The following is a 27,322-nucleotide window of genomic DNA, read 5'->3' on the forward strand; positions in this document are numbered from 1 at the left end:
TTGGAATCAGGATATTGATGAATTCATCCATCTGATACATGCTAGCTATCAGATCTTGGACAACTAACCTAATTTCTCACAGGAAACACTAAAAGTACAAATGATGTGTTTCCACACATAAAGCATTAATTAGTTTCAACATTTGTGCATACCAATGATATCATGTAACAATAGTCCTCCCCAAAATGTCTTAGTGAGCATTTTGTTAAATTCTTGTTGATTTAACAGATGAGAAAAAGAAAAGGCAAAGGTGTAACAAAGCTAGTTAAAGGAAAGAAGCTGGATTACAATTCCTAATAGACTCATTTACCTATTGCATTATATTCTACTCTATAATTTTAACTCAACTTCTAATTATATGAGGTGTTTATTAACATTTGGCTTCCAAGGAAATTATGCTGAGCAAATATCCTTCTGATGTTCAGTGTAGAATAGACAGTCCAAAGAAGAATGTAGGAAACTAGGAAAGTTCTGAACTTGTGCATTTTGAACAAATATATTTCTTAAAGAGAGGAACAATCAAATATATATGCAATACTGACAATTTTCAAATGAGATTTTAGACGAAAGTTATATTTATACAAGTTATTATCTTATTTGTTCATTGGATTCAAATTTTAGACATATTTATACCATCTTACATGATAATTATTTAAATCAATAAACTTAAAGGAAAACCAAAAAATACAATTAATATTTGTGACTTGTACTTATTCACACACCTCTTCTTTTGATTTCTTAACAGTAAAACCAACATTAATTCACACTGACATGTATGTGAATAGCATTGGACCAGTGAATGCTATTAACATGGTAAGTTTCAGGTATTTGGACTATATTTTAGAACTATTAATATATTAACTTCCATCTGAGTTTTATGTTTATGCTTTGCATTTATCTAAAATTCTCTCATGATTTAAAAATATATTTCTTGAATAATTCTTTTCAAGTCACTATAATGGGTTATGAAAGGAAATTTCAGTTGGGGAAGAACTACTTAACTTCAAATTAGAAATTTTCTCAATAAATCCTTCTTTGAATGGATTAGCAATAGTAATATATATATATATATATATATATATATATATATATATATATATATATATATACTTAACCCATGTATTGGGTTCTCCAAAACAACTGTGATTATATGTTTATAAGGATACAAGATAAAATATAATAAATCATATGCAAGTTCTTATTATTACATCATAAACATATGATTCTAGACTATATAACATAATGAATTAAATTTTACTATTTAGTGAGATAAATGATAAATACTTGATTGAAGATTATAGAAAATAAGTTTATTTCTCATTTTATGATATGTGCATGTCAACACAAAGCGAAATAAATGGAGATTTATCTCTGATATTACAACATCCCTCTATTATCTATTTTCCAGGTATTTACATAATTTGCTATTTAAATAAAAATTACATACATATAAATATAGGGACAGTAGATTTTGTAACAAAATGTTAACTCTCTTATGACTTCTACATCATAGCCAAATTTTTCTATTACTAGTCCTCTTATGTTATACCATATATGGATATGTTTTTTCTGCATCTATTCCCAAAGTCTCATAGCTAGCTAGTGATAGAAACAGGAAAATAATTTTAGTCCTGTGATTCCAAATCCAATCTCCATTTTTATGAGGTCTGTGATGCTATATATTACATATAGCATCATATAAAGAAGAAGCAGGGCCTATACAAGAAGGAACTTTTATGTTCATAGGATTCTGAGGAAAATGGGTAGTACTTGCATATGGCTATTTAATTTGGTTTATTTCCAAATTTATATGGAAAACAACTCCAGTAGAACTAAAGTTGAAACTGTTACTTTAAAGAGAAGATGGAGCTTTGATTAGCACTATAGGGTATGAAATTTTCTGGATTGTGTTATTGCTAGAATCTTGTGACAAAATTCACTTATTAATGTCTCTTTGAAGTTGTATTCTTAGGGAATTTTCCTTTACCAGTCAAGGCCTAAAAGCAAAATTTCATTGCAGTTTAAATTAGTTAACAGGAACAACAACACAAAGAAAATCTATCCAGTAAGCTAGAGGACAGATGATATCATAATATCCTTCTAACAATATGACAAGTACTGACTTCATGTTTCTCTTTAAAACCACAGGAGTATACAATTGACATCTTTTTTGCACAAACCTGGTATGACAGACGACTGAAATTTAACAGTACCATAAAGGTCCTCAGGCTCAATAGCAACATGGTTGGGAAGATTTGGATCCCAGACACCTTTTTCCGGAATTCCAAAAAAGCTGATGCCCATTGGATCACGACACCCAATCGCATGCTCAGAATCTGGAATGATGGCCGGGTACTATATACTCTCAGGTACTTTTTCTTCTATTAAAATTTGGGCTGACATTAGGGAAAAATGAGAGAATATTATTCCTAGTACTTAGATCCACAATGGGAAGGAACGTTTCAGCATATTTCAGATAGACATCAAAGTATTGCAATCTTATAACATGAATTACTCCTACTCCTTCCACCCAAGGACATTTTTAGCATGTTCTTATAGGCATTTAGGTATGAATAGGATAGTTGTCAATAGTACTAATATGAATTAAAATCAAGATGTTCTATCATGTCTTGTATTTCTCATTGCCTTTTTGCTATTAGTAGAATGTGTATCTTTTCAAAACTAATAATTTTCTAATGGATCCCACTAATTGAGAGTTAAGGAAGTATGGATATAATGAATCATTTCTAGAGTCAATGAAAAGTTGATGTACTTTTAAAAGCCTTGGTTTACATGGAAACCATTGCTACAGAGATATTTTTGAATACTAAAATATAAATAGCCTTGACCATGTATACATGATTATCATGGCTGGTTGAAAAATGAAAAAATAAAATTCTCTTCAACCTAATTTTTTGTAGACCTGCACAATGAAAAATATCAAGTTTGACTAATTACTTTATCTATTGATTTGATGTATTAGTTTGATGTCATGTGTACACAGCTTTTTTTTAAAGAGTAATTTAGAGTAAAGACTAAGGCAGAAAGACGAGGGCTAAGCAAACAGGATTAAGTGACTTGCTCAGGTTCACTAAGGGAAAAGTGTCTGAGTCCAGATTTAAACCCAGGTCCCCTAGACTCCAGGCTTAGTGCTCTATCCATTGTGCCACCTAATTATCCCTATATAACTTTTGAAGGAATTAATTCATGAAATATCCACCATGGAATATTTGTATTAAAAAAAAAACCTTTTTTTTAAAGTCTTAGGTAAGTTATCTGTAAATATTTATGTGTCTCATATTTATGTGAATTCTTAGTTTCCTACATTGGCTCTTTTTACTGGTAAGATTATTTGAATCTCAAATACCTCAATTACTTTGTAGCCTGCAGGCAGCTGGGTGGCTCTGTGGATTGAGAGCCAGGCCTAGAGATGTCCTGGGTTCAAATTTGACCTCAGACACTTCCTGGACAAGTCCCTGGGAAAGTCACTTAACCCCCTTTGCCTGGCCCTTACTGCTCTTCTGCCTTGGGGGAAGAAAAGGGTTTTTTAAAAATTACCTTGTAGCCTTTGTGTAATAAATGCTAGTCACTAGATAACCATTTCTAATTAAATACAAAAACTCTAGAATACTGGATGAGTGTTGTTATATTCATGCTTTCAAATTTGTCTATTTAAGATCTTGGCATAATATTTACAAATTAAATGTCCATTAATTTAGGTTGTATATTTTGTGCTTAAAATATTTTCTAAAACACAATCCCTTAAAAGTGACTCTCAAATCTTAGTCATATTGATCTTTTGATTTTTAGAAAAATAATCTCATTTACAAAGAGGAGTATTGGTGGTTATTTTATATTAAACAAAACATTTGAAGAATAGACAAGAGAGATTAAAATCCATTGGAGATCAAAACCTGTCTGATACATCGAAAAAGTAGTGCAAAGCTTTTGAAATATTAAATATTAAGTTAGTTTTGCTATCTGAATCCCAAGCTAGCATTCACTTCAGAGGAAAATGTCTAATACTATTTACTTGGCATTAATTTAATTCTTTTTATCAACCAGGCATTAATGTTATTAGGGCAGTCTTTAAAATGTGATTCTTATGTACATGCCAATCAAAACTTGAAAAAATCTATATGTGGATAATTTATTTAGTTTCATTTTATATAGTTTCATTTATTTATGTCCTGCTTTATCCTTTTCTCTTTCCATGTTTCAATTTCAGTTTCCCATAAATAAAGCTAAATTAAGAATGGAACATTAGGTTGAGTAGAATATTATCTTTGTTTGGCATTAATGATTTTTATTTCTTTCTTAAGAAAAGAAATAATCCAAAAGCTGGCAAATAGGCCATCTCTTTCTGAGGAACAGTAAAACCTCACTAATTGAGAGTCATAGAGGAGTATGATTTGGAGACTTTAAAAGCCAATCAGGTTTTAAAAATACTTTTAATTCACCTGTGCTAATTAATAACAATGGGATTTTAAGTAGAAAGTTCTCATTAATTAGTAGATAAGATTTTTATTTGCATCTAAACAGTGAGAGTGTGCTAAAGGCCTTGAAATCTATTTGTTGTCTTAGGCTAATTATTCCCTCCTGTTATTTTTCTCTTCACTAATTTACCAATAATTAATAGAATGGGGAAAAGTCATTTCAAATACTTTCCTGGTTAAGCAATCATAAATTCTTAAATTTTTGTTTGAAATGAATGAGTTTTTACTTTTTGGTTTCTGTAAATGAGAAATGCAATACTGTATTGGATAACTCTTAAGGTAGACATTATTTTTCCCCTTCAGATTTTATTCCTTTCAGTTTACAGGAGATTCACTCTCATGTTCATTGCTGACTCTTAATGCAATAGAATTCTGATAAGGGGCAACTAGATCACTCAATGGATAGGTCTCAAGATGGGAGAGCCTAGGTTCAAAGCTGGTTTCAGATACTTCATAGCTGTGTGATCCTGGGCAAATCACTTAACCACAATTGCCTAGCCCTAACCACTCTTTTGTCTTGGAACCAATACTTCATATCAATTCTTAAACAGAAAATAAGAATTAAAAAATAAATATCAATAAATGTTCACTTTGACTAGTTTAAACATAAGACATTGTCTTTCTATAGACTGACAATAGATGCTGAGTGCCAGTTACAGTTGCATAACTTCCCAATGGATGAACATTCATGTCCCCTGGAATTTTCCAGTTGTAAGTAATGCTTCCCTTTATATCTCTCCATTATCATTTATTTGTCTCTTTTGATAAGAAAGCTGATAAAAATCAATTATTTGGAACATAATAGTGGGCATCTGTATTCTTGTATAGAAATGGAAGCACAAATTCATTTAACTTTAAAGAATACTTTAAAAACATCATTCTTACTATTAGAACTCTCCTAAAATGACATGGGTATAAAATGAAATGAAACAAATAATTCACTGTTTAAAGGTTTTCCACAAATATAGGTATTAATAGTTTGGACTTTATTTGCATATAAACAATGACTATACTAGAATAATGGAAATCTATTTGTTCTTTTAAGATCAAAAGCTGGATAACCATTATTCATTGGACTATATAACTTTATTATTTCTCTTCCAAATATGAAATCTATTGTCATATTCCAAATATTTATTCTTCATTTAATTACTCTAACTGATACATTCTATTATTTTGTTCTTTTGCATCAGATTAATTTTTCCCAACTAGTCCAATTTATATTTAAAAAAAAAACACACGAATAATCTTTGCCTCTTGAAAATCCAGGTTTCTTAAATTACACAGCACGGGAAAACAAGCAAGCAAAAAAACTAGCTTTTAGCCACATTTCATTTTTTACAATTGTAAAACATTTCAGAAATGTGTTCCATATAGCATGTGACCCTTGAATTCCTATGGATGAAGAAAGTAAAAACTGTGTAAAGTATGTTACACTTCCCTTCACTAAATTTTAATTATGATAATCATCAAAGTCATAGTTTTCTTCTTAGCCAACTACAGTGGAAACAGATGGTTATTGAACTATTAGTACAATGGCATATAGAAAAATGAACTTTAGAATCTACCTTAGGGAACCTTTATCTTCTGCAACAGCTATTATCATACCCTGTAAAGCATTTCCATTTTCTTCATTATTTGTACCCTTTCTCTATTGAATTATTAAATATTTAATTATCTGTATATTATTTAATTCTATCAAAACTCACACCCCAAATTAAATTAAAGTTCCTTAAGTGCAAGGTTATTTCATTTTTTACTGTGTATCCCAATGCCAAAATAATGCCTCATGCATTGTAGCCACTTAATAAATATTTAATATAGACCACATTGTTTTAGCTCACTGAGTCATAGAATTTTGGTTAGCATATAACAAGCAAAATTTAGAGCTAGGTGAGAATTTGGCTAATATAATAGAAAATATGTTTTAGGTTAGGAATAATTCTAGGCTTACTGAGAATGACTGTTATTTCAAATGTTTAGAGGTAGTATGGAAAGCACAATATTTTTCTGACTTGAATTAAGTAAACAGTTTCCTTCTATTAAAACACTGGATAGTAAGTCTCTTTAAAGCTTTCAAAAGCTAAATCCTTATCCAGTAACAGATTAGGAAATCAAGAAGAAATAATGTCATCCTGCAATTGTAAAAACTTGTATTTTACCTGTTGCATTTCTATCTTACCTTGTTTTAGTCAATATACTCAGCCAGAATCTTAATGTATTTAATAATAAATGTATAGCTTCTCATTGCCTATTATAGATCTCTTCCCAACATTTCCATATGGTTGAAATTAAGAAAACTAATTCTTTTGACAAGAGTAGAAGAGAAGCTTAAAGCTTATTTTTCATTATACTTGTACACTCTTCATTCTCTAAACTTCTTTCTGCCCTTCAAATGTTAACCTCAAAGGTATTCCTACTCTAAACTAATGTTATCAGGTCAGATTAATATGTTAAATAAGTCCTTAATCTGATTTGTGTTGTCAAGGTTATCTGCTTTTCATTGAAGTGTTTCCTCTCTTCCACTTTATCTCCTTCCTGAATTCTCTGGTAGGATCATATGGAAGGTAAAATATGGTCAAAAGGCAAGTAAAAAACAAAACTCAACAAGATTACACAATTTTCTCTGGACAATTAATTAGTTAATTAATTCTTAAGCAATTATGAATTTTCCCAGTGGTAGAATCTTTTCAAAGTGAAATGATAATTATTTCTATGATGTATTTTTATCCATATTGTAAGTAAAACATTAGATGAAAAATAAAAGACACAGTCCAACATTGTATAAGTGGGAAAATGACAGTGTTCAAAATAATAATTAAAAATTAGACATATACCACACATAAAATTTTGCTATCATGTATTGAGCAAATCATATAACTTTGATGGGATTAATTTTCCTCATCTAAATTTTTTTAATTATGATGACTATCTCTACTAAATATTTTTAAGCAACTACAGTGTGCAGGACTACTTTTTTTTTGTAGGCCAAAACAAACTTGCCACTAATGTTTGAGAGCTTACATAAGTTTATGAACATCAAATGAAACATTATATTTTAAAACATTATGCAAACTTTAAAATGTTGTTTTATAATGTTTTTAAAACTATATAATAAGTGATCTAATTAACTATATAAACCTTCTCTACTTGATTGTATCAAAGATGGCTACCCACAGGAAGAAATTGTTTATCAGTGGAAACGCAGCTCTGTTGAAGTAGGCGACACAAGATCTTGGAGGCTTTATCAGTTTTCGTTCGTTGGACTGAGAAATACTACTGAGGTGGTCAAGACAACTTCTGGTAAGATAGGAAGCCTTCCTCTTTCATAAAGATACAACAGGAAAGAAAATGTAATGATTAATAGCATGGTATTTATTGCATGTTAGATATATCATATGTTCTATAACTTTATAAATACATGTATATATGTATATATATATATATATATATATATATATATATATGTATATATCAGCCTAAAATATGAAGTTATAAATCCAGGCTAAATAAAATAATTCTAATTTCCTAGATCTAATTGTCATTGGGATTTGAGTGATTCAGAATGAAGGAGATTGATATTATGTTTGCATTGAGAAAGTGCAATTAATATTATTTTTTTATAATGACATGTTGTGATCCAGTTTATTCAACAGCATTGGGTAATTCTTAAGAAGCTACCATGGCTATTATACATCTATCTATACTAACTAAAATGACCTTTATCAAAAAAGTTAGCTATAGTATGTAAAATACTCTTTCAGCCAAACTAGAAACACATGTATGGTTCTGCATATGAAAGGACTCACAATTTTCTATGTTAATGAAATAAGCTAGAAATATGGAATATTTTCTAACAAGATCTTTCTGAATTTTGTTAATCTAAGGGTTGATGGAGAGTTGTGTTCAATTACTCATTTACAAAAGTGATGGTACTGATATACCATTATCAGAGGAACCTAAATCCACAGGACTTATGGTACTCTAACCATTATTAACTCAAAGAAAGGTTTTATTTTATTTTTTTATATTAGAAATGATAGATGGGTCAATTCAGAATACAGTGTTTCTACAAATATAATAGTAGATATTTGTGAATACTAGATAAGCTTAGGAATACAGTATTAAGCTATTTCAATAGCAGAGTGAACCTAATTGAGTTATTTAAAAATGAAATTCATGATGTGGTTGTCATCAGTATGATGCTCTGAGTAACTGAGTAGATTTGGGGTTAATGAGTAAGCTTCTGATTAATACAAATTTAGACAGAATGGTACAACAAGTCTGCTGGTAAGTATAATTTTTAATGATTTCATTTCTAAAGGTTATCACTTTCTAGAAGGTGAAATAATATATCCTGAGTGTGCTAGTCAAAGTACACAAAAGCTCACAGTGACTTTAAGAATATAACACAGCAGAAAAGTGTACTATGAATGTACCTTATTTAGTTTTTAAATGGATCCATGACCTCATAGTTTCCTTTCATGCGTATACAGTAAACCTCTATCCTTCTTATTCTATTTATTCTTGTTCATGTCTTTCCATATGTCAACAAGAACAAGACAAAAAAACATTCTTCACCTACGATGTTTCATGTTATATGATAAACTCTAGGAATAGCAAGAAAGGTAAAAAAGGGTACTTGTTCCCAATGATCTATCAATAAAACAGGGGACATAATATGCAAACCACTATCTTATTGCAAAATTTGATATTTTAGCTTGGACCTGAAGGAAGATAGAGAAATCAGGAGGTAGAGATAAGGGACAGATTTCCAGGGATGAAGGACAACCAATGAAAATGCCCATTATCAAGAGATAAGTCATTGTATTACAGAATGCATGAAGAAGAATAAATTGTATCAAAACTGAAAAACTAAGGGACTAGGTTATGATGGATTGTAAATGCCAAATAATAGATGGAATATTTGATGCTTAAGTTATGGGAAGCCATTGGACTGTATTGAATGGTGGTGGGGAGTGGCATGGTCAGACCTGAACTTCAGAAAAATCAATTTAACAGCTCAGTGGAGAATAGATTAGAGTGGAAAGAGACTTGAAGCAAAGGCATCAACCAAGATGCTATTGCTATAATCCAGGTGAGAGAGGATAAGGAACTGTAGGTCTGGAATAGGCAGGTGTCCCTTTCAGAAAAGAATTCAAGAGATGTTATAAAAAGAATTGACAAGATTTGGCAACTAAATGGATATGAGGTCAAGTTGAGAGAATTGAGAGACATTGAGAAGTTCAGAACAATACTTACTTAGTTTATGGCCCTGAGTGATTTAGAGCATGACAGTAACTGGGGAAGTAATAGAGAGATGAGGAAGAAGGGAGGTTCTGGGGAAAGATAGATTAATTCAGTTTGCCACACATTGAGTTTAGTAACTAAGAAAGATTGAATTCATATATTATAGAGATTAGGACTGGATAAATATATCTGAGAATCAATGGCATGGAGATGATATTTGAACACATTGAAACTAATGAGGTCAACAAAGAGGAATACAATTGAAAGAGAGAAGGTGGTACAGGAATCTTGGGATATTCTCATGTTTAATGGGAAAGACTTGAAAGAAGATCCAGAAAAGAAGGCTGAGAATGAGTAGCCAGGCAGGCAGAAAGAGATCCAGGAAAAATAATTTATCATGTAATCAATGTGAGTAAGAGTTTCAAAGAGATCAAAGATGATAAGGCTCAATGAAAAACTATTGCATTTCATAATTAATAGATCATTGGTGAAGATAGATATAATTGGAAATTTTGTTTAAATTATAAGGTTTAATTTGTTTAAATTATAAGGTATAAATTATAAGGTTTGGAGTTTGACTTCAGAAAGTATATGTCTCTGGCTAGAATGTAAACAATGTTTTAAAGGTCTTCCTTTTTTCTGATTTTGTGGATATAGGTATGATGCTTCTATATTCTATTTGTTATTTCCCTCTCAGCCTTTTTATGATCTTGAGTTTCTATAATCTAAATGTAAAACAAATCAATTGAAATTAAATAAAAAAGAATGTAATACAGTTTTTGGTTGAACTGACCTGACTTTAGCACTAACATCCTACTCAGAAAGCTCTTTCTGAAGGCCTTTATAAAATGATCATAGCTCTTCTTCACAAAGAGATAATAATGCTGCCTGTTATGTCTCTCCCTAAGTCTAGTACAGTTCTTGGGACACAGTGGGAAGTTAATTAAAAAAGGTTGAATTGGTGAGAGTAGCTAGTTGTAATGACAAATGAGCAAAGGGAGGGGAAGAGACTAATCTTTAATCTCAAAAGAACAATCAGAAATCCTTACTTCTGGAGAAAAAGGAACATTAATACAAAAAAGTCACTTGTTCTAAATGGTCTCTTACAGAAATCTAGCATTATTCTCATTCACAATAATATTTCTTTTAAAAGAAAAATTTATAGCACCTAACAGACAATGGACATTATATTCATAGTATTTCAACAGAAAAGATACATCTTTTATTAAAGGATGAAAGTCCAGAGTGATCTTAATAGTGACATCAGGATCAAATGGATAAATTAAAATGGATTGCAATCCTAGGTTCCCCAAATTTTTTATATCTGGAGATAGGCCATTTACCTTCAGAAATAATTTCTCCAAGAAGAAAGTGATACACTTAAAGTGTAATGAAGAGAGTCACTATACTATCTCAAAACTATTCATCTTTGCTGAGAAATTACAGAGATGCCCTAATGTGGCAGACATTAGACTTCTTATTCCATTTCATGTATACATTGAGTAGTTTCATTTACTTAATATGATGAAGCCATTTCTAGGAGTGAAGATATGGAAATTGAACATTCATTTATATCCTGCTCTCCTTGGTACAATTCCATTAACTATGGTACCATTTGTTTAATTCTTTTCAATAGAATGGCAGACTTTCAGTTTGAAATAGAAAGTAAGACAATGTCCTGGATTGATATTTTAGTTATTAGCTAATTTCATAAATGACTAGAAATGATTATATGAATTAATTTCATCCCTCTTATACTCATTATTCTGATAGTTTATACACTTTGATATTTCTGATTTGAAATCATTGTTACATTTCCTACATCTTTTATATGTACTGATAGTGGTTATTATGAAAGTTATGTTGTTAGGAAAGAGAAAGGCAGAGTTTCAAATCAAAAATTTTTAAAAGAATGTATAAATTGATAACTCATTGTAACAGAAGAAATATTAAGAAATTACAAAAAGAAAAATCAATAGTACCAACATTCTAGTTCTAAAAAAATCCTTAGGATTTCCGGCTAAACATGGCAGCAATCTAGACACAAATTGCTTCCTCTCCCCTGAACCGAAATAAATAGACTACCTCAAAGGAGCATAAAAATCATCTTTAGAAGATCGGAGGGACTCTCCAGCAGCCCACAACAATGAAGGTACGTGGGGTTTGAACATTTCCACACTATAAGAGGGAGAGTAAGCTTGCTACCAAGCATGAGCTGAGCTGAGCTGCCCTCCCCCAACACGGAGTAGGGATCAGGGCACTTACCAGAGACAGGGAGAGAGTGAAGAACATCTCTTCAATGAGTGGGGAGTACTCCAGGGTCCTTGGGATCTAAAAAGTACTCCCAGAGAACTACCCCTCAGAGTGGTTTCACTGGAGAGCGCGCAGACCTTGGGAACTCCTGCAAACTGCGAATGCAGTGGAGCCTCCAGAAATGGCCTGAGGCAAAATCTACTCTGCTCCTCATGGTTGTAGAGGGGGGCGTGACAGGATCCCTGGGAATTGACAAGGACCACCAGGGAACTACTTCAAAGAGTGGTTTTACAGGGGAAGACTGCATGCTTGGGAGAGAAGAAATCACTGACTGCATGGGCAGGTGAGCTAACAAACTTTGGAGGCTGGGAAGATTCAGCCTGAGGCAAAAACATCAAAATCCACCCATTTAACTCAGATTTCTGACTGAAAAGGAAAGGGAAAACCACCAAAGGGATGGCTCAGAGTGCCCAAGATCAACCCTCCAAGATAAAAAGGAAAAAAAAAAGTGACTATTGAAAACTTTTATGGAGGGAAAACTCAAGCTACAGACGAAAAAGAGGATGAAATGCAAACAAAATAAAAATACACTGCCCAAAATGGAAACTATCCACAAGCTCTGAAAGAACTCAAAATGAAGCTTATCCAGAAGACGAAAACCTTCTGGCAAGAAAAATGGGAACAAATTCAATAAGAGGTCTTCAGCCTGACAGACAAAATCTCCCAATTGGAGAAAGAGATGGAAGCCTCTAACAGAAGGGCAGACCAAACTGAAAAGCAAAACTAGTCCTTAAAGACCAGAATTAAGCAACTGGAAGACAGTGATCTTGCAAAAAAGCAAGAATTAATAAAGCAGTCAAAAATTAATGAAATAGAAGAAAACATAAAATATCTCACTGACAAGGTCACAGACTTGAAAAACACAGGAAGGAGAGACAACTTGAGAATCATTGGTCTACCTGAAAAACCAGAGATAAACAAAAACCTCAATGCCATACTACAGGAAATCATCAAAGAAAATTGCCATGACGTTCTCAAACAAGAGGGCAAAATAGAAATCGAAAGAGTTCATAGAACACTTTCTATACTGAATCCCCAAAAGACAACCCCCAGGAATGTAATTGCCAAATCCAAGAGCTTCCAAATTAAGGAGTAAATATTACAAGAAGCTAGGAAGAGAAACTTCAGATACAGAGGCACATCAATAAGGATCACACATGACCTAGCAGTGAACATGCTAAGAGACTGTAAAGCCTGGAACATGATATACAGAAAATCAAGAGAACTGGGTCTTCAACCAAGAATCAGCAACCCATCAAAACTGACTATATACTTCCAGGTGAAAGTATGGGCATTTGACAAAATAGAAGATTTGCAAATATTCATAAAGAAAAGACCAGAACTCAGTGGAAAGTTTGACATCCAAACATAAAGAGCAAGAGAAACATGAAAAGGCAAATATGAAAGAAAGGGAAAAGGAGAAAAGTCCTTTATTTTTTTCTTTTATTCAAACTCTCTTCTAAAAGGTCCACAATTAGATCAAATTATATAGACTAACATATGGGGACAATGTTGTGTGCAAGTTTCAAAAATTGTATGCATTAATAGATTAATCAGAAGAATCACTCATAGGGAAAGATAGGGGCATTAACATGATTTGGAGGGGAGGGAGAAAAAAGAAATAGAAAGGAAAGGGGGAATCAATCAAGGTACTAATATATACTTGAAGAAATAGAAATAAATTAAATAGAACAATCTTTGTCACACAAAAATATACACAGGAAAGGGATGGGAAGAATTCTCTGATAAAAAGGAGAGGGAAAGAGAGCCAATTGGTAATAATACTTTTAGTGAAACCAACTCTGAGAGGGAACAGCATCTAGATCCATTGGGATCTTGAATTCTATCTTATCCAACAGAATAAGGAAGAAGGGAAAACAAAGGAGGGGAGAGGGAGGGAACACAAAAAGGGAAGGAAGGAGAGTGGTGAGGGGAAGGGAACAAAAAGGGAGGGACAAGAAAGGGAAGCACAACAAGGGAGGGGCCTAGGGGGACTGATTTAAAATAAACCACAGGTTTAAAAGGTAATAGCAAAAGAAGAAAGCTCAGAATTAGGGGAGGATATCAAAATGCTTGGGAACTCACAAATGACAATCATAACATTGAACATGAATGGGATGAACTCACCCATAAAATATAGATGAAAAGCAGAGTGGATTAGAATCCAAAACCCTACCATATATTGTCATCAGGAAACACACATGAGGTGGGTAGAAACTCACAAGATCATAATTAAAGGTTGGAGTAAGACCTATTGGGCCTCAAGTGACAGAAAGAAGGCAGGAGTAGCAATCATGATATCTGACAAAGCCAAAGCAAAAATAGACCTGATTAAAAGGGATAGGGAAGGTAAATACATCCTGACAAAAGGGAGTATAGACAATGATGAAATATCACTAATCAACATGTATGCACGAAATGGTATAGCACCCAAAGTTCTAATGGAGAAACTATGAGAATTGAAGAAGAAAATAGATAATAAAACTATACTAGTAGAAGATGTGAACCAACAACTATCAAATTTAGATAAATCAAATCAAAAAATGAATTAAAAAAAGGTAAAAGAGGTGAATGAAATCTTAGAAAAATTAGAGTTGATAGATATATGGAGAAAAATAAATAGGGATAAAAAGGAATACACCTTCATTTCAGCAGCACATGGCATATTCACAAAGATTGACCATACACTAGGTCATAAAAAATGGCGTAAAAATGTAGAAAAGCAGAAATAATTAATGCAATATTTTAAGATCACAAGGCAATAAAAATAATGATCAATAAGTGTACGTGGAGAGCAAAATCTAAAATCGATTGGAAATTAAATAATATGATGCTCCAAAATCAGTTAATTAGAGAACCAATCACAGAAAAAATAATTTCATTGAGGAAAATTACAATGGTGAGACATCCTTTCAAACGTTATGGGATGCAGCCAAAGCACTAGGCAGAGGAAAATTCATATCCCTGAGTCCATATATTAACAAATTAGGGAGGGCAGAGATCAATGAATTGGACATGCAAATCAAAAAACTTGAAACTGAACAAATTAAAACCCCCCAGAAGAAAATCAAATTCTAAATTCTAAAAATTAAGGGAGAAATTAATAAAATTGAAAATGATAGAACTATTCAATTAATAAATAAGACAAGAAGCTGGTACATTGAAAAAACAAACAAAATAGACAAGGTACTGGTCAACCTAATTAAAAAAAGGAGGGAAGAAAAGGAAATTAACAGTATCACAGATGAAAAGGGAGACCTTACCTCCAATGAAGAGAACTTAAGGCAATCATTAAAAACTACTTTCCCCAATTATATGGCAATAAATATGCCAATCTAGCAATATCGATGAATATTTACAAAAATATAAATAGCGTAGACTAACAGAAGAAGAAATAGAATTCTTAAATAATTCCATATCAGAAAAAGAAATCAAACATGCCATCAAAGAACTCCCTAAGAAAAAATTCCAAGGGCCTGATGGATTCACCAGTGAATTCTATCAAACATTCAAAGGACATCTAACCCCAACACTATACAAACTATTTGACATAATAAGCAAAGAGGGAGTGCTACCAAACTCCTTTTATGACACAAATATGGTACTGATTCCAAAACCAGGTAGATCAAAAATGGAGAAAGAAAACTACAGACCAATCTCCTTAATGAACATAGATACAAAAATCTTAAATAGGAAAATAGCAAAAAGATTTCAGCAAGTCATCAGGGGGGTCATTCACTATGATCAAGTAGGATTCATACCAGGAATGCAGGGATGGTTCAATATTAGGAAAACCAACCACATTGACCAAATCAATAAGCAAACCAAAAAAATCACATGATTATTTCAATAGATGCAGAAAAAGCCTTTAATAATATACAATACCCATTCCTATTAAAAACACTAGAAATTATAGGAATAGAAGGGTTTTTCCTAAAAATAATAAAGTATATATCTAAAAGTATATAAGTATATATCTAAAACCATCAGCAAAAATCATCTGCAATGGGGATAAACTAGATGCATTCCCAATAAGATCACAAGTGAAACAAGGATGCCTATTATGACCTATATTATTTAACATTGTACTAGAAACAGTAGCAGTAGCAATTAGAGAAGAAAAAGAAATTGAAGGCATTAAAGTAGGCAATGAGGAAACCAAGTTATCACTCTTTGTGGATGATATGATGGTCTACTTAAAGAATCCTAGAGAATCAACCAAAAAGCTAGTCAAAATAATCAACAACCGTAGCAAAGTTGCAGGATACAAAATAAACCCACATAAGTCATCAGCATTCCTATATATATCCAACACATTTCAGCAGCAAGAATTAGAAAGAGAAATCCCATTCAAAATCACTTTAAACAAAATAAAATACTTAGGAATCTATCTCCCAAGACCAACACAGGAACTATATGAACACAACTTCAAAACACCCTCCACATAATTAAAACTAGACTTGAGCAATTGGAAAAACATTAACTGCTCATGGGTAGGATGAGCCAATATAATAAAAATGAACATCCCACCCAAACTGATCTATCTATTGAGTGACATACCCATTGAACTTCCAAATTTTTTTTTACTGAATTAGAAAAAAAAAACATAACAAAGTTCATTTGGAAGAACAAAGGATCAAGGATATCCAGGGAAATAATGAAAAAAAAAATAAAAAGGAAGGTGGCCTTGCAGTCCCAGATCTCAAACTCTATTATAAAGCAGTGGTCATCAAAATAATTTGGTACTGGCTAAGAGACAGAAAGGAGGATAAGTGTAATAGACTTGGGGTAAGTGACCTCAGCAAGATAGTCTATGACAAACACAAAGTCCCCAGATTTTGGTACAAAAATCCTCTATTCGACAAAAACTGCTGGGAAAATTGGAAGACATTATGGGAGAGATTAGGTCTGGATCAACACCTCACACCCTATACCAAGATAAACTCAGAATGGGTGAATTACCTGAACATAAAGAAGGAAACTATAAGTATATTAGGTGAACACAGAATCATACACATGTCAGACCTTTGGGAAGGGAAAGACTTCAAAACCAAGCAAGACATAGAAAGAGTCACAAAATATAAAATAAATAATTTTGATTAAATCAAATTAAAAATTTTTTTGTACAAAGAAAACCAATGTAACCAAAATTAGAAGGGAAACAACAAATTATGAAACAATCTTCATAACAAAAACCTAAGACAAGGGTCTAATTACTCAAATTTATAAAGAATTAAAGCAATTGTACAAAAAATCAAGCTATTCTCCAATCGAATAATGGGCAAGGGATATGAATACTCAGTTTTCAGCCAAAGAAATCAATACTATTAATAAGCACATGAAAAAGTGTTCTAAATCCCTGATAATCAGAAATATGCAAATCAAAACAACTCTGAGGTATCACCTCACACCTAGCAGATTGGCTAACATGACAGTGTAGGAAAGTAATATATGCTGGAAGGGTTGTGGCAAAGTAGGGACATTAATTCATTGCTGGTGAAGTTGTGAATTGATCCAACCATTCTGGAGGGCAATTTTGAACTATGCCCAAAGGTCGATAAAAGACTGTCTGCACTTTGATCCAATCATAGCACTGCTGGGTTTGTACCCCAAAGAGACAATAAGTAAAAAAACTTGTACAAGAATATTCATAGCTGCGCTCTTTGTGGTGGCAAAAAATTGAAAAATGTGCAGATGCCCTTCAATTGAGGAATGGCTGAACAAATTATGGTATATGTCGGTGATCGAATACTATTGTGTTAAAAGGAATAATAAAGTGGAGGAATTCCATAGAGACTGGAACGACCTCCAAGAAGTGATGCAGAGTGAGAGGAGCAGAAACAAGAAAACATTGTACACAGAGACTGATACACTGTGGTACAATCGAATGTAATGGACTTCTGAATTAGTCTCAATGCATTGTCCCTGAACAACCTGCAGGCACCAAGGAGAAAAAAAAAACACTACTCACAAGCAGTAGACAAAAGGTTGTAGTAAAAACACCGAGGAAGGACAACAGCTTGACTATTTTGGTGGAGGGGACTTGATCGAGGAGAGACTGAATGAACACCCTACTATGGAAACCAATAGCGTGTAAATGGGCTCGGGTTGAGGAAGCATGTGACATCCAGAGGAATCACACATCTCCAATGAGAGGGGTGGGTGAAGGGGGTAGGCAAAAAAAGGTGTTCTTCGTTTCTAATGAATAATGTTTAAAAATGTCCAAATAAAATGTTAAAAAAATTTTTTTAATTCCTTAATAGGAAAACAGATCCAAATCCCACTTGATAGAATATACTAACCTAATAATGTGATGGTCTATATTGAATCCATTAGTAAGACAGAGAACACTAACTTAAAACTCAGTAACTTGCTGTGGCGGGATTCTTAAAATGGTTCACCTAATCTAATTAAATGAATAAGGCTGGTCTGAATGAAAAGAGATTAGTCAGTCATTAAAAAACATTTATTAAGGACTTTCTATTTCCAGATCCTCTCCTAAATGTTGGATATCAAAATAGAAGCAAAAAGATAGCATCTAGCCTCAAGGATGTTGTATTTGAATATGGGGAAATAGCACATAAAACAGAATTGAGAAGATTCCAGATCAGGATACAGTAGCAAAATCTAGAGTATCAAAAGCAAATTCAGGGGAAGAATTAAAACAATCTGTTCTGAGCTTCTCCCCCAAAAAGAAAAGATCACTAATGGAAGAGGTGGGCCAAAGAGATGTGTTCTGGGCTAAGAAGTCCATAGGTGATGAAGAAAATTCCAAGTTACTGGAAAACCTATATCACTTCTCATTCTTGCTTTAAGTAAAGAAATCAGTTGTTGTTTTTTTTTTTGTTTTGTTTTATGTATGGCATGCTCACAAGGCAGTTATGTTATTTTTTTATTTTAATGATACTTGGCTTTAAGCATGGACAAAAGCTACAACATGTTCTGAGCTTTAAATTGATTTGAATAATTTCTTTAAATTTTCCTTCAGGAAAATCTCTGGAAAGAGAACCTACAGAAAGTACTGTCAAATATTTGATATCTGAATATCAATATCAAATATGTGATCGTGAGATAAAATGCTATAATATAACACTTTCTCAAATTACAAGGTACCATGAGATGTTAAATTAGACTTAGATAGGAGGAAATTTGATGTTCTATGGTTCATCTGAGCCTGCATAATATAGCAAGGCAAACTAAAGCATGGAAAGGATATCTGTATTTGAAAAAAAAAATGACCAAAATTATAACGTATTTTCATTGAATACAAATGTTTTAAAAATTAAATTGCAGCACTTAATCATTTGCTGCTGGGAATAGCATACAAGAAAGAATTGTATGGGATCCTTGAGAAAGGAGACACACTGTGTATGGTGTTACTTTGCCTATAACCAACTCACTATATACTTCAGCATCTGAGGGGAGTGGAAATCTCAAGGAAATTTCCAAAGATTTGAGGATTCTGGGCAGATTAGAGACTTTGATGAACACATCTAAAGAGGAAATGGGGTCAGAGTACATATGAATCTATAATAGTTTATGGGAATTTGAGTGAGGAAAGAGCAATTTCACTAGAGTATTTAAAATATAAAAGAATAAAAGCACATGGAATAGTTCTTACTTGTTCTGTGGGACAAAGCTCATCAACCCCCACCCCTTTTTATATTAATATGGCATGAGGGGTAATGGAAATCAAAGAATTACTGATTGCCCTCTTTTGCCAACAACTTCCAGAAGTTCTCCTTTGGGAGAAATCCAGGACACATGTTGTCAGTTGGGGATTAAGTACTGGAGGTAATCTGTGGATTCTTTCAATCTCCACTTCTCCCTCTTGTTCTAGAATATTGGGGCAATTTTCTTGGATAATTTCCTATAGTATGATGTCCAGGCTTTTCCTTTTGTCATGGTCTTCTGGCAGCCCAATGATTCTTAAGTTGTCTTTCATAGAATGATTTTCTAAATCTTCTGTTTTGTGATTGAAATGATTCACATTTTCCTCAATTTTTTCATTCTTTTGATTTTGTTTTATATTGCCCTGCTGCCTTGTGAAGTCACTTAATTCCAGTTATTATATTCTGGTTCTTAAAGACTGGATTTCATCCCTGGCTTTTTGTTCATCCTTCTCCTTCTGGCCTGATTTTCTTTGGAGGTCATCTTTCACCCTCTTTCCCTCATCTTTCATCTCCTTTGCCTCATTTTCAAGCTGGTTGATTTTGTCTTTCAAGACACTATGTTCTTGTTTTAGTTCAAGTACCTCTGATTCCAGATGACTTATCTTAGTTTTTCAGTTCTTTCCCCAATTGTCTTCAGCCTCTCTTAATTATGTTTTGAAATGTATTTTGTGTTCTTCCAAAATGTGTTCAATTCCCTGGGTTTTCAGTTTTATTGCTTGGTGTTTCCTCCTCCTCTGTTCCATTTTCTCTTTGTTCTTTCCCTGTATGGAAGCTGTTGATTGTAATTTCTTTTTTCTTTCTTCTGTTGTTTGCTCACACTTACTCCTTCTTTACTCCCATCAGGTGTCTGTGCTCTTGCTCCTCTCATTTTGGGGTTGGGGGGTTGCACTTTTCTGTCATTCTTCTCTCTTGGAAATCTTCCCTTTTGTCAGCAAGTCTCTCAGTGCAGTTTGTGGGGAAGGATTTTGGAACTTTTGCTTCCCTGCCCTTTGGGGACATTGATTGTATTAAAGTCCAGCAGTCTGTGGGGGAGGGGTGTTGGAGCTTAAGCTTCCCTGTCCTCTGAAGACTTTTGATGGAATTAAGTCCAGCTGGGTTGGGCTAGATGTGCCCTGAGGCCAAAATCTCCTGGAGAGGGGGAGCAATATGGAGGGTCTCTACTGCTGCAACTAGGCTGCCCACTCTGTGCTCCTTCTCTAACTCATTTGCCACTGCCTGCATTTGATGCCCTGAGCATGGCACAACCTTGCTCGCAAGGTACTCTCTCCAGACTAGTGCCTTTGCTTGCTCAGAAGTTCCAGCTGCTGCTGGAGGCTTAGCGCTCTAGGTGGGATGGGGTTCCTGGGACCTTCCATCTCCCTTCCTCTTAAACCCAAGTGTTCTCGAATTCTGGCTTTTGTGGAGCATACTTTTAGAAATGAGTCCAGCAGGAGGGTTCCTTGGCTCTGTTGTGTTTTTAGATTTGATTTTCAGTCCCCTAGGAGCATTTAGTTTGTAATCTGTAAGGAAGGGTTTTCAGAATTCTCTTGGGGCATTTTATATCCTACCTAAAGAATATCTATAAGGTCTTAAAGGGTCACACATCTAGAAGGCAGAAGAGATTCTAGAAATCAGGAAGTCCTGTCTCCTTATTAAACAGATGATGAACTGAAGTATAGAATATGAAGTCCTTTTCCTGGTTTTCATAGGCATAAAGTATCTGATGCAGGATCTTCACTCAGATCTTCCTGCATCAGAATCTAACATTTTTTCCACTTTAGCTTGAGTTATCTTATTTAGGAAGAAAAAATGATAGCAATCCTAACAGTGATTTACTTATGTACTCCTTTTCTCATAACAATCTTATATGATAATCATTACATAACTTGAAAAGCCCTTTCCAACTCTCATATTGGTTTGTTGTCATAAGAAAACAACTTGATTTTTTTCAAACAGCAATAAATTATCTATCTCTGTAAAGCCAAAATGCATGTGTTGCATTGTGAAAAAGCCCATAACATTTGACTCATTACTTGAGTGGGTTATGATAAAGAATCAAATTAATGATGTTGCTATTTGATGAGTTTGAAAGAGAATTAAATTGTTCACAGTATGCATTGGGAAAGAAAAGAAAAATATAAGTGCCACAATCAATGAAAAGTTCTACACTTATTCCTTGAGTCATTATGAGTTGTGAACCTGTTTTAGTCAATAATGAATTTTTCAAACAGAAGTTAATTTACTGAAAAAGCTACACTATGTCTTATAAATAAATCAAGAGATATCTGAAGTAAAAGTGGGTCTTAATTTTCTTAAGGAGTTTCCATTTTTTGCACAGAAAAAAGAAACAACATTTTTTGAGTAGCAAACAGAGTGGTTCAGAAGACACACATGTGAACTGAAGAAGGTAGTGAACATTGGACAAGAGAACTGTCCTTTCATCTGAGCTTTTCTAAGAAAAAATTGTGAGATCTTGGGCAAGTCATTCTCATTTAATGAGATGTGAAGCCAATCTGGACTCCAAAAACCTGCATTTGGTTTCCCAATTCTGCTATTTCCTGACCATGTAACCCTTGCAAATTTAGAGCTTAGCACTTCCTTCAATAAGTTCACAGTAATTCATGACATAGATAAATGCTTTGCTTGCATCATAATTTTCACAATGACAGCTCAAAGTTCTGTATTTCATTTTCTTCTTCTGTAAGAGGAGGTTGTTGGACTAAATGATTTTTTTGGACCTCTACATGTTGACCTTTGGCATTCATCTCAGTCTCAGTGTCGTCATCTTTAAAATAAAGGGGGAAAAGGTTATTCCTGACATCTTTAAAATGAATACCATCTTAAATTATAAGATTGTTGTGTTTTTTTCTGTTTTTATTTTTTCCTATTAGCACTTGGATCAAACTCGAGAGATCACTGTTACTGAGTGTATTGTTAAGCCTACAAGCTTAACACCTGCTTTCTTCTTAACAGTTGCTTTATTATTATTTTTAAGGTTTCCTTACAGGGACTTTCTTTCCTTCCATAAGTGCTTAACATATTTTCTAAACAATTTTAATGCTGAAACACAGCTCTATTTTAATTTCAGAGAGCTACACTCCATTTTCAGGTTTTCTTTACTCTTTATAATGCTAAATTTACCCCGTACATTTCCCTCATCAAATTGTATATGGATTTCACTCTAGATATTCTGTAATTTATTGCGTTAAAAAAACTATACACATGTAAATTAAATATCATGATGTATTTTCCTCAAAACAATCCAGTGAGGTAACCACTTCTTTCATGGTATGGCATATATGTGTAGGCAAGTGGCAGACATAGAGTCTGAAAAATTTGTCTTCCTGATTCAGATCTGACCTCAGACACTTACCAGTTCTGTGACCCTGGGCAATTTCAACAACCATAAAATGAGGTAAAGAAAGAAATGTTAAACCTCTCTGATATCTTTGCCAGAAAACCCCAAATGTGGACATGAATAGTTGGACATGACAAAATGACTGAACAACAACAAATATATATATATATATATATATATATATATATATATATATACACAGATAGATAGAAAGATAGATAGATAGATTGTAATATGTATATGTGTGTATCTTACAGTTCAACATATTAGAACAGAATTGTTTATTCAGGAAACAATCTTACTTGAAAGAGATTTGCTTACCTATCGCTGACTAATTTATGGCTAATATTTCTTTGCTAAAATATAGAAACAGAAGGGGAAAAATAAAACAATTCTTTTTCAAATTGCTTATGCCTCTTAATTCAGTTTAGTGTGTCCAATTTTGTTGCTGCTAAAAACAACCATTTTAGTGGTACTAATAATCATGAGTCATTTGTTCTGTACTTTCTTCTGCTTTGTTCCAATCACTTCCCTTCTCCTTTTAGTTTTCAATGTTAGTAGTATGGTATTAAAATATTATAAGACATAGTATCTGTTATATCTATAAACAGAATATTCACAATAACTTACAATTTTAGCTCATTTAATCCCCTCTGCTCTGTTCTATTTCTTAATAAACATAACATTGATTAAACCACAACTTGAAATTAATAACAGCTCACATTTATGTGGTGCTTTTAAGAATGGAAAGAAAAAAGGCATTTTTGGTTATTTTGTATCTTATTCATATCTAGGTAGTCAAAATTTGGTAGGGGGTTTAATTGAGTTTGTATAAACTTAAAAAATTTAATAGGCATTTCAATTTCATAGGTCGATTTTTCAATTCTATTTTATAGTTTTAAAAATATTATTCTGAGATGACACTCCAAAACATTAAAAAATTTCCTGTTTCGAGAAAATAAAAGTTTTATAAGAATGCTTACGGTCTGAATAAAGAAGAATAAAATTCCAAATTTAGAATAACTGAATTTACTTGAATTGTTCAAGACTGGACTGATTGTCCTTATATGCCAAAAGCTATGAACACCTTAATGGGCATCAATCCACCGTGACTTCACTTCTGAATGGAAAATAATTTAAAAAGTGAAAAATGTAATTACTCTACTGTGTTAGCTACCATTTAAAGAGATCCTGTGATATTGTAACAACACTGACTGAAATAAATTCATGATTCCATGGCCTTAGCTGGTATTATTACATTGTGCAGTTCATAGTTTAAAACTGAAACTGAAATGTTCACTCTTATAAATTTGAAACTGTGTAGAACTAAAAGATCCTGTTTAGTCTCCCAGCTTTCCAAATGAGGAAAATGAAGGGCTGAGAAATTAATCCCAAAGTTCATGGGATTTAGGAGAATATTGCCAAAGTTGAGAATAAAATACAGACATCTTGGCATCCTATACAATGCTCTTTCAATTGGCACAATTGGTTCTTCCAATTGGATATATTATTTTTGTAGATCATATGACACAGATAGTTCAGTTGAACTAACTTTTATATATTCTCTTCCTAACACATCTTTCACTGAAGATAAATTTAAAAAGAAAAAAAGAAAACTTTATCAATTAAATCCTAGACAAGACTATCAGTGTTTGAAGACCATGTTGTGTGTGTGTGTGGTTTTTTAATTCCTTTTCCATTCTTCAAGACTATATAGCTAAAGCTTTGCTTTTGTTCTCCTGCCTGTCACTGATTAGCAGTGCCACATTGCTAATTAATGGTTTGTTTTTGGCTAAGGTTCCGTGAGTATATACAGAATTGAGAAAATACATCAGTTGTAGGGAATTCAATTTATTTCAGACCCAAAAGTTGAAGATTTGCTTTTGTCTTAAGAAAGGAGATTCACTCAAGTAATAGAAGGAACACTTAAATGGGATTTTAAAGAACTTTGTTCTATTTCCATTTTTGTCATAAAGAATCATAGAAATCTTATTGGCCATGAAGAGAGAATTTGAATACCTTTTACTTGTTATCACTTCCAGTCTCTTCCTCTTTCCTTTCAGGCTCACCAGCAATTAGTAACCTTTCCTTTTCACATTTTATACATCGCATTGATTTTATACACCACCTAATTAAGATTTTAGAAGCTTGGGGCAACTAGGTCTCTCAGTGGATAGAATCCTAGATCTAGAGTCCCTGGGTTCTAATTTGGCCTCAGACACTTCCTAGCTAGGTGAACCTGGGCAAGTCACTTAACCCCAGATGCCTAGCCTTTACGGCTGTTCTGCCTTGGAACCAATCCCAAGACAGAATGTAAGGGTTTTTAAAAATATTTTAGTAGTTGTTTTGTCCCAAAGCTGGGACAGTCTCACTTTTTCCTTTAATGAATATAACATGTGGTTCACAATTTTTATATCCTCCAGAACTCCTGCCTTCATATTAAAGGATTTTGACATGCATACTGATATTCCCTCAAACATTCTAACATCTCAATTCTTCACAACTATTCATTTGTCCTGACTGCATACTTCTATCCCACCACAGATAATAATATAATGATAACTAATTTTACAGAATATTTATTCCATGCCAGACAGTGTGCTAGAAGGTAGATATTAATATTTTTCCAGTTTTATTGATGAGGAAAATAAGGCAAACATAGGTTAATGAGTTACTCAAGGATCACACAGCTCATAAATGTTAGAGGTCAGATTTGAACTCTGGTCTTCCTAACTCCAGGTCTGGCACTGTACCACATAGCTGTTCATATCAGTCATATCCTTAATATTGCCTCACAAATGTTCTACCTCCATATTCATTAATTCTGAAATCTCTTTATTTAATCATATTTAATTTTCATTTTGCCTCTAATTCTGCTTGCAACTCAAAATGCTCTTCTTCATCCACTTTACAACTTCCAATCAATCCAATCCTCATTTCTTTCACAAGCATTAACTCCTGAATTGGCTAGACTCACTGCCTCTCCTTTTTGACCTCATAGTAAACCAGTTAAATTCTACACTATCCTCTCATTTCAAATCTTTTCCCTTCTTTACCTGTTGTAGATCTTGTCTTGCTAATCCCTTTCCTTGTATTATCCCCACAACCATCTTCTTTCATACTCAAATGCTCCTGAAGGAAACTGCAGAAAATCATTAACCTATTCTGATTAGGTTCACTATCAATTTATGTCACATAATCTAAATCAGGTCCTTTATGAGACAAGGTAACCTTTTATAAACTTAATCAATTCCCTATCCCACTAACTATAGTATCTTTTAGGACACATTTCGACCCTCCTCATACTTTTCATGTTTTTTGTCCCTATCCTCTCAGATGATAACTTTGTCCCATATTTGACTGAAAAATTTAACATCATTTCCAAGACCATCTTCCGAATCTCAAATTGATCAGATGACTTGCACTACCATCTCCTTCATTAATTTCTCTTTCTTTTTTGATTTAACATTACATTTTTTCACAATTGTTTCTGGCATTGTTTTATTCAAATTCTCTTCTACCTTTCCTCCTTCCTAAGTTGGTAAATAGTCTGACATAGGTTAAATCAGTGCTTTCTTAAATTATATATTTTCATATTCCTCATGCCCTGTGACAGAAGGTACATATCACTCACATAATAATAATGAAAATATGTAATGAAATAATGAAATGATAATAATAATGGAATGAATTATATGAATGATGATGAAATAATGAAAATAATGAAAAACTCATGAAGGAAATAAAGTGAAAGACGACATGCTTTATTCTGGAATCAGACGCTAATAGTTCCTCCTTTGCCTGTCAATAGCATTTTTTAAAATCACAAATCCCTTGGTTTATTTTGGAAACTTGTTTTTCTGATAAAATTTTAGATCTTCAAAGATCATACCATATTTTTGTTACTATATGCATTGTTCTCCTGGTTCTGCTCACTTTGTATCAGTTACATCATCCTCTTCCTCATTTCTTATGGTGCAATAGATTCCATACTAGTATTACTTGACATTTTTCAGTGATTCCACAATGGATCAACACTCAATCAGTTTCCAATTCTATGCCACTACAAAAAGAGTAGCTAAAATATTTTTGTTAGAGTAGGTCCTGTCCTCCTATCTCTTATCTCTTTGGGATACAGACACAGATGTGGTATTGTTGGATCAAAGGCTATTAATAGTTTTATGGACCTTTTGGGTCCATATTGCTCCCCAAAATGGTTGTATGAGTTCATAGTTCCACTAAGAATGTATTAG

At 33.1% G+C, this 27,322-nt stretch overlaps 1 protein-coding gene across 2 annotated transcripts in view; it reads left to right on the forward strand.

Annotated features, from left to right (window-relative positions):
• Positions 1 to 27,322, forward strand: part of GABRG2 (gamma-aminobutyric acid type A receptor subunit gamma2) — a 193,836-nt gene that overhangs the window by 48,978 nt on the left and 117,536 nt on the right. For both annotated transcript variants that reach the window (XM_056811545.1, XM_056811544.1), the window contains exons 3-6: positions 746 to 813; positions 2,149 to 2,369; positions 5,125 to 5,207; positions 7,662 to 7,799. In XM_056811545.1, coding sequence (XP_056667523.1) covers positions 746 to 813; positions 2,149 to 2,369; positions 5,125 to 5,207; positions 7,662 to 7,799 — 510 coding nt within the window. The remainder of the gene's footprint in view (positions 1 to 745; positions 814 to 2,148; positions 2,370 to 5,124; positions 5,208 to 7,661; positions 7,800 to 27,322) is intronic.

This window comes from Monodelphis domestica, chromosome 1 (assembly GCF_027887165.1).
Source record: "Monodelphis domestica isolate mMonDom1 chromosome 1, mMonDom1.pri, whole genome shotgun sequence".
NCBI lineage: Eukaryota > Metazoa > Chordata > Mammalia > Didelphimorphia > Didelphidae > Monodelphis > Monodelphis domestica.